Genomic DNA, 13,514 nt, shown 5'->3' on the forward strand with positions numbered 1-13,514 from the left:
GACATTTGCTTGTAACTTTTCGTGAATGAGGACCATTGTCCCCGATGACATCACTGGTGGCCATATTCAAACAAATTTACATATAATATAATATGTGCAAAAGTGTTTAGAGTTTTTGGATGTCTGAGATTATGTACAAAATAAATGATTATGTGCACTTTGCCTGCTCTTTACTCCCTCTCTGAATATGGCCATTGGTCGTGCATCACAAACACCCACAACATCACGGAAGCTTTTAGCATCTCCGAGTACCTTTGGTAGTGTTAGGATTAGGAGGCGAGGGAAGGAGAGGAGAACCCAATATGCAGACCAGGAAGAGAGGAGGCAGAGATGGCAGGGTAACGTGGATATATATAGGCTTTACTAGGAAGACGACACGTTACAAAACGGAACATAAATGGCTCAGCCGAGCTGGCTCTAATATAAAACGAAACTGAAGACACGAGAAACAAAAGAGGAACGAAAACGGAATACTTAACTACTTACAACACTTAATGACAACAAGGCAAGGCAAGGGAGAAACGACGAGCAGGGGAACACCGGGGTACAGGAGGAAATGACGCCACGAGGAAGTGATGACAGACCCACACTTAAATACAAACACTAATTACAACAAGCATTACCTGGCAGGGCCAGGCCAAAACACAGAATCAATAAACACTAACCTAGACACAAAAAGCAATAACACACACAACAACCAGACAGGGAGACGACATCAAACAAAGACAGGGATGGCCCAAGATAATAAATAATTAGAGATTAACTCTATTATCTTGAACCAGACCAAGATGGCCGCCTGCACCATCTGGCTCCTCTGGCCACTAGAGGGAGGTAGGGGACCAGGTAGGAGACCACTGTCAGGAGGTAGGGAATGTCCAATGTCATTATCATAACCGGCCCACCAAGGGCTGGGCCTGGGAATGTTACAGTACCTCCCCCTCAATGGGGGGCTTCCAGACCCCCGAGAACAACGTCCGGACACGGGTGAAGCAGGAAGCCGGGACCCCGGAACGAACCCAGGGAGAGGACCCGGAGACTTGGGGCCGGGAGCCAGAGCAAAAAACCCAGGAGGGGCATAGCAGCCAGGGGGGCTGAAAACGGGTGCAGAGGCCCGGAGAGGGGGGGTGGGGATGGGAACCGAAGCCCGGAGAGGGGAGGCGGGGAGAGAAACAGGGAGCTGGAGAGGGGAGCTGGGAGCAGAGGCCCGACAAGGGGGGGTGGGGATGGGTGCCGAGACCCGGAGAGGGGGGCTGGACCTGGGAACAGAGGCCCGACGAGGGGGGGTGGGGACAGGTGCAGAAGCCCGGAGAGGGGAGCTGGATCCCGGAGCAGGATCCCGGATGAGAGACCCTCCAACCGCCTGACTAGGGACCGGATCAGGAGAGCCGGAACGGAGGTGCGGCGGCGACGACCCCCGGAGCAGGATCCAGCGCAGACCACGGCGAAGACCACGGCGAGGACCAGGGCGCCGATCACGGCGTAGGGCTGGACCAGACGGGGAGCCAGGACCAGTCGAGGAGCCAGGATCAGACGAGAAGCCAGGATCAGTCGAGGAGCCGGGATCCGGTGTAGCAGCCGGACCAGGTGTAGAGGCTGGGCAGGACGTGGAGACCGGATCGGTCTCGGCTGCGAGGCGTGGCGTAGGATCCGGAGATGAGGAGCCTGGAACGGTAACAGCCGGGGCTATGCTGACCGGAGCCAGGCTGGCAGCGACGGCCGGATCAGCTGTGGAGGCCTTGTTAGCGGTACTAGCCCCGCTCGCCCTCTGAGCCTTGCTAGGCCTCAGAGGTCTGCGAACTGCGGGAGCTAGGCTAACCGTAGGGCCTGAGCCAGCTGTAGGGACTAGGCTACCGGGCGGGACAGTACTAGCTGTGGACATCTGGTCAGCTTCCAGAACTAGGCTGACCGTGAACCTTGAGCCTAAGCTGGCCGGTCAAGACATCCATCTGCGGCTCCTGTTCCGGACACTCATCCACGACGGACTGGATTCGTTTGAACAGAAAAATCCATTTAGCAGGGGTGTAGTTTGCATGATCCCCATGCATCATGCCATTGATGATGGTCATTGTCCCTGTCACTCGGTCCGCTGGGTTCTTTAATGGTGGCGTCATTCTGTTAGGATTAGGAGGCGAGGGAAGGAGAGGAGAACCCAATATGCAGACCAGGAAGAGAGGAGGCAGAGACGGCAGGGTAACGTGGATATATATAGGCTTTACTAGGAAGACGACACGTTACAAAACAGAACATAAATGGCTCAGCCGAGCTGGCTCTAATACAAAACGAAACTGAAGACACGAGAAACAAAAGAGGAACGAAAACGGAATACTACTTACAACACTTAATGACAACAAGGCAAGGCAAGGGAGAAACGACGAGCAGGGGAACACCAGGGTACAGGAGGAAATGACGCCACGAGGAAGTGATGACAGACCCACACTTAAATACAAACACTAATTACAACGAGCAACACCTGGCAGGGCCAGGCCAAAACACAGAATCAATAAACACTAACCTAGACACAAAAAGCAATAACACACACAACAACCAGACAGGGAGATGACATCAAACAAAGACAGGGATGACCCAAGATAATAAATAATTAGAGATTAACTCTATTATCTTGAACCAGACCAAGATGGCCGCCTGCACCATCTGGCTCCTCTGGCCACTAGAGGGAGGTAGGGGACCAGGTAGGAGACCACTGTCAGGAGGTAGGGAATGTCCAATGTCATTATCATAACCGGCCCACCAAGGGCTGGGCCTGGGAACGTTACAGGTAGCTCCTTAAGGCATCTTAAGTGAAACGGTACAGAGGACCTGAACCAGAAGCAATGCTGTTTTACACAATATGGACATTTGTTGCACATAACTCCCTATGTACAATGGGTACATAATGACGTCAAATAATGTTGGACTTAGGTGTTTCTGTAGCGATACAATTAAGGAGAAAATGACAACTGTGTTCAAAGAGCTGTGCCAGATTTTCTGGTGAGTTTAGTTCAGTGTGTCTTTTAAATAAGCACATGTACTTTTTTTTACTTCCCCACATGCAAGAGGGTGTCTCTATGACTATTGAGAGGATGCCTTCACTGATGCCCAACTCCAGCAATAGGAGACTACTGCCTTGGCAGATGTGATGTGATTGATTATGGTGATGTGTTATATATGAACGCCTCTGCTCACTGTCTCCACATGCTGGATAGCGTGTATCATGGGGCTCTGAGATTTATTACAAACTGTGGATCTCGTACTCACCATTGTGTATTATATTCAAAAGTAAACTGGACTTCCTTATATGCATGTCGGCTCAGTCATTGGTATGTTTTGATTTACAAGGCCATTCTTGGTATGGTTCCGATTTATTTATCGTATCTTTTAAAGTTGAATGGTGGAAATTACAATCTCCATTCGAAGGATTTTATGCACTTTGCTGTTCCCAAAGTCCGAACAGAAATGGGAAAGAAAGCTTTTAGGTTTTCCGCACCTACTGCATGGAACAATCTCCAGTCCGATCTGAAGATTCAAAGCTTGGTAACACTGAATGTATTTAAGGCTATGGTGAAGCCTATTGTAACCACGTTTTCTGTGTGCAAATGTTTTATTTGACCATTTTGTAACGTTACTTTTATCTGTAATGTCTGTGTGTATGTTAAAACTTTGTGTTGCTGCTATTCTTGGCCAGGTCTCCCTTGTAAAAGAGATCCTGGATCTCAATTGGGACAAACCTGGTTAAATAAAGGCAAAAAAAAAAGAAAAAGAGAAAAACAAGTAAAAGATTTCTGTCAGAGGATGTATTGGCTAAGGAGAAAGCGTGTCTTATTTACAACAGAACCAGTCGGCTTCCAAAAAGGTTTGTTTCAGACATTAGCAAGATCTGCTTGCTAAAGTTCAATATTGCTTTAACTTTCACCCACGCATTATGAACATGTTGAACTTTAACCATAGTTGAAGTTAAATTTAACTACACAACTGATATGGTACCTGTTGTGTACTCGGCTGCATAGGTTTTCTTTAAAATATCCCATTTCCCCGTTTGGCTAGGAGAGCACTAGACCACTTATTTCCCTTATGAGATCTTCCATACTGGCATTTGGAAAACAGGCGAGAAAAGAATCAAGAGACAGTCCTTCCACATGACTAAGACTTTACTTTATACCTTGGTGCCCTGTAACTTTAGTATTCATGTACCCCATACAAATACACGTAACATGGGCTCCAATGACCAGCAAACCATTACACCGTCAGAATATCAAGGCAGGTACCACTTTCTCTCTCCGTGTCAACCCTGTTTTTTCTCATGCGTTAAAAAAAACAGGCATAGTGCCAACACATTGGAACAAAAGGTTAAAGACTGGAAATGTACATTGCTTAACGAGATAAAAAATAAAGATGTCTTTATGAGGAATGATTATATATACATGTTTGAGCATAAATAAAACGAAACACCCAGAAAATAGAATGATAAAAGCATGCCCATTGTCACACAATAACAAGTAGGCGGGCGGTATTATTTGCGTTCACATCCAACCATCTTCTTTACCCCAAGACCATATTAATAACAGGATATAATTAGGAATCTCTTACCGTGTTAGCATAGCTGAAGCATTCATTCAAACCACAAAATGTGGAATAATGTTTGGCCTATGCAGCCCCCATCGGAATGGGAGTCAGACATCAATCTACTGAAAGACAGATTTTCCTTTCATTACAATGTTTCCCCCTTGACCTATGAAACGTGTGTGTGATATATCTTCACCATGCAATGTGAACCAAGCAGGATATTGATAAAGTAGTGTAATGTGGAAAGGTTGAGACACTCTTGAGAACTTGACCTGTTGACCTGTTTACCTGGTAACGAATGACTACCTGTACGTATTATTTCCTTTATATAATTGACAATCCAAGGATTCTGCTGCAGCAGCTCCAAAACTGCAGTGAAGTAGAAACTGACCGGAGAACAGCAGAAACATCCGTAGCACCATGATAGCATCGCTCCTCATGACATTTACTCAGATTACTGGAAGCTCATGGAGATAGATAGACCTGTATATGGTGTCCCTGCAACGGATGGTTTCATACAGATTGAATGGCCAAGGAGGCCATTGTAAGATCAAAGACACAGTTAAATATGCAGTTGGGCCGGAACCTTTTTGAGGCATATAGTTTATCTGCAGCCTGAAGGGAGAGATGTATCCACAAACATGTCTCGTTGATGAGTCTCTTTGTATTATCTAGCGGCCCTCGACTTATCCCCTGTGCTAGCGGCCCCTGCCTTATCCCCCGTGCTAGCGGCCCCTGCCTTATCCAAAGAGTTTTGTTTCCCCTTAGAAGGACCGGCTGGTTTGGGCCTGACTCGAGCGTGCACGGCGGTGGAGGACGACGACTGCGTGGCCGCTTCCTGCGAGGCACTACGTTGGATGGTGTTTGTAGTTCTAGGCCGTAGCGTCGGGGCGGTGGAGGATCGGACGGAGAGGGGCCGCCTGGTTGGACAGACTCGCTGAGGGGAGGGGCTGTCTGTCCTGCAGTGGGAGGTGCTAAGGCTGCGTCGGGTCCCGAAGACGATGCGTAGGGGGGGGCTACCACAGGGCTGGGGGGCGGGGCCATAGGAGGGGCGGGGACCGGAAGAGGAAGAAGACCTAGACAACAAAGGTTTGGTTTTCCGTTGGCCGTTGAGAGTTCTCAATCCAGCTTTCTGGAGCCTGAGAAGAGAACATTTAATATTGTTTAATCCATCAGTGTGTAACGGTGCATCAAACTGTGACAAAATAATACAGAACTTACATTTATGTAACTCAAAGAATAGGCTATTGCTTGCTATTTAGCATAGTTGATTATACCCATGGGGTAGGAAATAATCACATGATAAATGTTTTGTCATTACGCGTCACGCCTCTCCTCCAGGTATTTGTATTTATTGGTTTAAAATACAGAGACAGTGCGTATTAAGGAACATTACTGTAAATATGCCAGTTTAGCCAGGTTAGCGGCTCATTTTCAACCCTAGTCTCTGGGGCAAGTGAAGCACACATACCCATTATTGGTGGATGATGCTCCGTTGTTATTGCTGGCTCCTGGCAGGGAGAGAGGGGAAGGAACTGCAGCAATGAGCCCCCCCGAGGGCCTCTTTACGGGGGTGACAGGCCTGGGGATCCTACTTCGCCACTCCTTAGAGCCTTGCTCCTCCGTCGGCTTCAGACGAAAGCTCCTCCTCGCCAGCGACTCGTCCGAGGTATGCGTGGTGTCTTCCTCTGAGCCCGTGGTGGACAGAGTTTCGGACGCCCTACGCAGCTCGTCGTCCCCGGACGAGAGAGAGGACGAGGTCCCAGAGAGCATCCTCCTCCTCATCCATCGGCCCTGCTGCTTCTCCACGACGAGGCGCGCCAGGTCCAGCTGCCTGGAGCGCTTCTGGAGGTGCGCCCTGGCGGAGATGGAAGAGGACTTCTCCGAGCCGGTGTCTTCAGAGACGAGCACAGGGATGCGGCTTTTGATCCTGGGCTTGGCCGCCATTGTCGGCTCTGCCCCGTTTCTTTGCGGTTCTACAGCCTCTTCGTCACAGGATAATGGCTCCTTTTTGGGTTCCTTTGAAACCTCCTGAACTGCTGACATAGCTTCAGGGACTTCAGTCTCCAAAGACTCAGTAAAGACAACAAGTGGACGATCTTCAGTTTTTGGGTCATTCTCTGGGGGCTCGTCCGGTACAGGCTGCTCTGGGAGATGTGATGATGGACTTGGCAACACGTCAGATTGTTCAACCACTCCCGTCTTCTCACGGGTGCCCTCTTCTACAGAGGCCTGCTTAGTAAGAGCCAAGGGTTCGCGGCCACTTTCTTTGACAGACTGACCATTGGAAGACATAACATTGAGGTGTGACGTCTCTGCGATGTGGATGAAAGTGCGCTCCACCTTGGTGAAGGGAGGCGACGCGGGAGCTATAGGGGGAGACGGCCTCAGGTCCGACCGCAGCGCGGGGGACAACCGGCCGGTTTCAGACCATTCAGATTGGACGGCCTCCCCCATCGGGAGTCTCTCGTTTCGGGGGGTCACGGCGGACGGTGTAGCCAAGTCCCCCTCGAGATTCTGGTCCCCACCACAGGGAGACTTGCGGTTGTCTCCGGGGGAGAAAAGGACCAAAGTCTTCGAGGCGTCTTCCAGATCGGGATCTGCGTCATCGGCGACCGAGGCGGGCTCCCCTCCCCTCGGGCCCTTCTGGTCCTCCGCCATGAGGGTGGACGGGGCGGCGTCTTGGCTGCGCTCAGTGCTCTTCTGACTGGCCTCGCTGTTGGACTCGCTCTTGGTCACGTCGTCGTCCCTGGGTCCCTGGGGCTCTGGGTCCTCCGGAGGCAGCGTCGTCGTGGCGAAGTGCAGGCGCTGCGGCAGGGTCCCCGTCAGCATGACCGGGAGGAAGTCCGCCCTCTTCACTCCGAGCTGAGGGAGGATGTGGAAATGCTCCTTCTTCTCATCCATCTGCCCCTTGGTTCGATAATCAGGAGAGGGGGGCGGCGGGTCATTCTGCTCTGTCGGGGACATCACCTGTAAAAGACACAGCAAAACCTTGCTTTTACTTTCATTTCTTTGAACTGGACCAACTTTAAAAAAAGTTACGTTCCTTTTAATTTAAGGTTCACATATCACCATGCATTCACTTAACACCTACAGTAGTACACAATACACAACATAGCTTTTATTTTCAACATGATACATTTCAGGACATTGCGTTCTTCAAAGTGTGTACACAGATATGTAATGCAGCACATGCAGAGTGTCTGTCTGTCTGTCTGTCTGTCTGTCTGTCTGTCTGTCTGTCTGTCTGTCTGTCTGTCTGTCTGTCTGTCTGTCTGTCTGTCTGTCTGTCTGTCTGTCTGTCTGTCTGTCTGTCTGTCTGTCTGTCTGTCTGTCTGTCTGTCTGTCTGTCTGTCTGTCTGTCTGTCTGTCTGTCTGTCTGTCTGTCTGTGTGTGTGTGTGTGTGTGTGTATGTGTGCAATAAGTTCAGAATGTTAATTATGTCCAAACTTTGAATAAGACAGACAACATTGACATAAGTATTTGCCCCCAAACCATTTAATGTAATTTTGGTTGTTCACAAGCTTTTGAAGATTGTCTAGATTACATACATTGATATAAAAGGCACAAAAATGCATTGCAGAGTTTTTCCTATGACAGCACGCAGCCCCGATATCTTGTGAATTTTCAAGTGTTTTCCTTCGCAGAGATCTGACATACAATATGTACATACTAAAACCAACCAATTTGCATGCTATTATAGATTAAATGAAAAGCGAATCACTCTCTAAATGTCTGTATATATGTACATAGGTGTTGTTGATTTACAAAAGGTTTAAAATACATGCTTTACCTGTAGATTATACAAGCAGACTGTACAATTATATTGTGATACAAAAAAAGCCTACATTATGTCATACATGTAAAAGACACAGATCACACTTGACAAATACTGCAAACTGTTCTACTCAGCACGGGTCCTTCTCCTGTTCTACTGCCACGCAAGCCTTCTTTGCTTTTATTGCAAGTGTAAAAAGAAATCAACAAAAGAAAAAACGACTTAACAGTGCTTGTTATACACATGGGGTCGTCTGACAAACAAACGTTCTGGTGCAGCAGAATGCAGTTGTAAACTTTGCGCACCATGAAAAGAACATGGATCTGTGTTTCTCGGACAACAATCACCGCAGACACATAACTAAACTTCAAATCCACAATGGTCACCATGGAATAGATGCAAAACATGTCTCATCTCTACCGACACTTCTACTGTATACTGTTACCCTGTCATTCCATAAAGGTCAACGCTTACATTATGATCATTGCATCTGATAAATAGAAAGCATCTTTCGGGGGAAATGTATAATATATTGCATTTTGTACAACACGTGTGAGGTTATTAAAAGTCATTATTTGTCTTCAACAGACTTGTATTTTCTAAACTCTCTAGACTAGTAATTGTGTGACAGAAACAGCATGGACTCCATGGATATATAACTCTTGTTAATTCCATTAACCTTCACTTAGTTGTAATTAGGAATCACTGAGTAAAGGGCTTTTCAACATACTGTACTGTGACTGTGGTGATCTGGAGCTGAATTCAGTGCTGTGACTGTGGTGATCTGGAGATGAATTCAGTGCTGTGACTGTGGTGATCTGAGCTGAATTCAGTGCTGTGACTGTGGTGATCTGGAGATGAATTCAGTGCTGTGACTGTGGTGATCTGGGGCTGAATTCAGTGCTGTGACTGTGGTGATCTGGGGCTGAATTCAGTGCTGTGACTGTGGTGATCTGAGCTGAATTCAGTGCTGTGATGACTGTGGTGATCTGGAGCTGAATTCAGTGCTGTGACTGTGGTGATCTGGAGCTGAATTCAGTGCCGTGACTGTGGTGATCTGGAGATTAATTCAGTGATGTGACTGTGGTGATCTGGAGCTGAATTCAGTGCTGTGACTGTGGTGATCTGGAGCTGAATTCAAAGCTATAAGAGCTAAATCCATCACTTTCATAATTGACTAATTCAAAAGGCTCATCTACACATCAAAGAGAATCCTCCCCAACACCACAAGTTATAGGCCATTTGAATTAAAGAATATATACACTTTTTCATTTGATACCAAATACTTCTTCCTAGTTTGAAAGTAGAGAGTAGGTAAAAAGTTAAACTGGAATGCCCCCCCCACCCCCCCGCCCCCCCCCCCCCCCCAATGCCCGCTTTGGTTCTCTGGTAATCGCCACGCAAGTCGAATTTGGCCAAATTTCCCTCTGGATGAATAAAGTATTTATATTCTATTCTATTCTAGAATTAAGACTCTGCTAATGAATACATCAATGTTCCAGGATTCTTCGTTCCAAGAAGCTCCTTGAATGAACAGAAATCAAGACCAAACCTTAGAATTTACGTGTCCAGAAATCATAATGTCATCGTGACCTGTTTACTCTGCTTGAACATTAACATTATGGCAATATGGCTATAACCAGTGGACCTAAGCATGCATTCAAACATAACCTATTCTAATATACTACTGACTAACATTAAACACCAATGTGACTATTACATACAAATGTATAATTCTTGATCTTTTAATATATATATATGTGGACATACTCCAGTGACATAGAAAACAGTGGATACAAATTATGCATAACAACACCTAGTATTTTCATACTCCAGGACATGTTATGTGTGGAAGATCTGGTCTCCCTAGACTTACATCGTTATCTGGTCAAATTGGCTATTGCTAATCAATCATATCACTTAACGTTGGCTCGAAACAAACCAACACAAACAATGGGATAATCAATAACAACACAGGTGTTCTGCCTCTGCAGCGTGACAGTACAGTTTGATCCGTGAGAGTATCCCTTCTACCAGTGTGATTATTATATACAAAGGTCTGACATTTTACAGTCAAGAGGTGTATCTTACTTACAGTATACATCATGCAAATAGTGTCAGTGGTTGATAAACAGTCTATTTGTACAATATTACTGTCATTTCTGTTGCAAACCAGTTACAAAAGTCACAATGTTCTTGAAAGAGTGAGTACACTTGAGGACTTCCTGCCACCTGTTTTCAGTGAGACAGATATGGCATTGCTTTCTTATGCTTTCTTATTTAAAACGAGACAATGGGAGCAGTAAATTCATAATTTTGCAGACGTGCAAAATAAAGTTTTTAGTCAGCAGCTAAGTCCACTTCATACATTCTCTGACAAGTGTTGGTAATGCTGATTAATACAACCCAACGTTCCCAACGTCATCACGTGAGCAGCAGTAACCTATAACACGTGAGAGAGAGTATGAAATCCTGCTTTCATCAAACTTGACAGTTTTATTGCTTTATGACCTCTATTGTTTGTTTAAGGGGTCACCTAGGGTAGTAAACTAATACAAATCACTCTCTCTATAGATCATCAATTTTATTATTGACAGTTGTATTACTTTATGACCCTAGGTGACCCCTTAAACAAACAATAGAGGTCATAAAGCAATAGAACTGTCAAGTGTTAAGCAGGATTTCATACTCTCTCTCACGTAAGAGGAGAAAGCTTATCTTCTTCAAATCAGATTTGCAAGCGACAACATTCTGACAGAGGCAACCTGGTCATACTTAAATAATATGCTAATGCATTATATACACTTGATGAAAGGATAAGTGGTGCACATTTTAACATAGCCCTTAAAATGCTTGAATAAAGAAACAATATAAAACACCATGTGAAAAAGGCTGTGTTCTGATGCCATTTCAGAGGACAATTATCTCTACAATGATTTCAGAAAAACAGGGAAGAACAGTCTTAGTAAGCAGCCCCTCACAACATGCTCACAGCAAACAAGACAACTTAAACAAAGCATTGCTATTTTGATGCAATGAACAGTTTAATAAATAAAAAATGTAAAGATTGGTAAAGCACATCACCGCAACTTTGACTTTTGATTTGACCAAGAGAATTGCCCAAAATATATACAGTACTGTATATATATATATATTTGGCATCACATAAGCACAGTGTACACTTTATCCTGAAGGGACTAAATGAAATGGCAAGAGAAGTTCATCAATAATGAATATGACCCAAAAATACATTGGTGCAATAACAGCAAGCTTATTGACAAGTGAGCCGTCACGGCTGTGATGACACGGTCAAGTCTCCTTAAACTGAGATGCAATTCTGTATAATGAGTGCTAGCGTTTAACCATTCATACTGGCTGCATGTACTACGCATGCCCTGCCTTACTGCCCACTGAAAATATAATTCCCGTTTGGCTAAGCATGAAGAAATACAACAGCATGGATGTGCCTTTACCTTTCCTTTTACAACAGTTTCTTTAAATAACTTTTAATTCTGTTATTTTTGTCTTCAAATACGCATCCCACATGTATCTTATTGCATTTGTGTTTTGCATCAGTACTCACTACAACAACCCTACAACAACCCTCCAAGCCAGTTGCTGATAAAGTGCAGGTGGGGTCCCAGTATCAAGGGAGAGAGCAATGGAAGACATGCACTATTATGTAATGAGCACAGTCACTTCCATACGGCTGTGGACACAATGCAAGCAGGACATTCAGTCCAGTCACTTCCAATACGGCTGTGAACGCAATGCAAGCAGGACATTCAGTCCAGTCACTTCCATACGGCTGTGAACACAATGCAAGCAGGACATTCAGTCCAGTCACTTCCATACGGCTGTGAACACAATGCAAGCAGGACATTCAGTCCAGTCACTTCCATACGGCTGTGAACACAATGCAAGCAGGACATTCAGTCCAGTCACTTCCATACGGCTGTGAACACAATGCAAGCAGGACATTCAGTCCAGTCACTTCCATACGGCTGTGAACACAATGCAAGCATTCAGCCCAGTGACTTCCTGGCCTCAGTAGCAGCTTGGATAGTGTATCTCACACAGAGGTCAGAGGTCGTGGGCCAATGCTGAGTTCTAAGGGACATCTCTGCTTAACTCTTTGACTGCCATGCTGTTTTTCCATCTTTACTCCCTGGAGCCAGCTTTTTTGACCATTTTCACGATGTTTGCAGACCCATCGTATATTCTATATTATTGTTGGGATTCGATCGACATTTCAATTCTAATTTACTCAGAGGTCCCAGGAACACACACCAAGGTCCGCGTGACTGTTTAGAATAATAATAATAATCAAAAAAATAAATAAAAAAACCGAGAAATCTCGTTTTTGGCGCTCAATGATTTAAAGGAACATTTAAACAAAAATATAAAGTTGACTCACTAATATACCCTTAATCTCAAACATATATGTGTATTAAAAGCCAAGTCTCTTTTATTCAATGGGTATACACATTTGACAAATAAAGCCGGGTTTAACTTAATTGTTTACACAGTTACCACTGATGTTGTTTTGTTTTTGTTTTATATCATCCCTTGCATTCACAAGTCCAGCGTCATTGCTTGCTAGCCATATGACCTCAAAAGCTGTTTGTTGAACATAGCCTAACTATGGCACATGTTTAGCATTGTGAATGGGATAAACAGGGAATAGGGCCTGCCAGTGTTATATAATCTTAAATCTGTATAACCTTGCACCATTGTTTGAGCAGGCTATAGCCTATCTATACATTTTCTGTCTCCGTTTTGTGCATTTATTGGATGTTCTTGATACGCCACTGACTGACTATAGCTACTTCTTTTGCCTGCTGGGTTTAATTTCTTCTTCATATTTGTTGGGTAGTTGTTAGACTATCATAGGCCTAGTGTTTCTGATTGAAAACCCCTAACAAATAAATATCAGGCCACCAATGCCGTTATAGGAATAAACTCCCACTTTCCGTTGTAACCTAATTAAAATCATAAGAAATGATCACATCAACAATGCATTAGTGCTGGATTTTTAATTATCTGATGTGATGGTTTTGTTAAGTTGTTGAGCACAACTATAGGGGAATGTTTATCACTTAAAACAATGTTGTTTAGCTACTTTGACAAAAAATCTGCAATATGAGAAAGACAATTGACAATGATTGGAGAGCAA

At 45.1% G+C, this 13,514-nt stretch overlaps 1 protein-coding gene across 1 annotated transcript in view; it reads right to left on the bottom strand.

Moving 5' to 3' along the window:
- Positions 1-5,227: 5,227 nt before the first annotated feature.
- Positions 5,228-13,514, bottom strand: part of LOC311241646 (tau-tubulin kinase 1-like) — a gene marked incomplete at its 3' end in the record, with an annotated part of 112,925 nt that continues 104,638 nt past the window's right edge. The window contains exons 14-15 of the mRNA XM_084330523.1: positions 6,032-7,530; positions 5,228-5,699 (exon numbers count right to left, since the gene is read on the bottom strand). Of these exons, the coding sequence (XP_084186649.1) occupies positions 5,228-5,699; positions 6,032-7,530 (1,971 nt within the window). The remainder of the gene's footprint in view (positions 5,700-6,031; positions 7,531-13,514) is intronic.

This window comes from Notolepis coatsorum (assembly GCF_963971535.1).
Source record: "Notolepis coatsorum genome assembly, chromosome: 15".
Lineage (NCBI taxonomy): Eukaryota > Metazoa > Chordata > Actinopteri > Aulopiformes > Paralepididae > Notolepis > Notolepis coatsorum.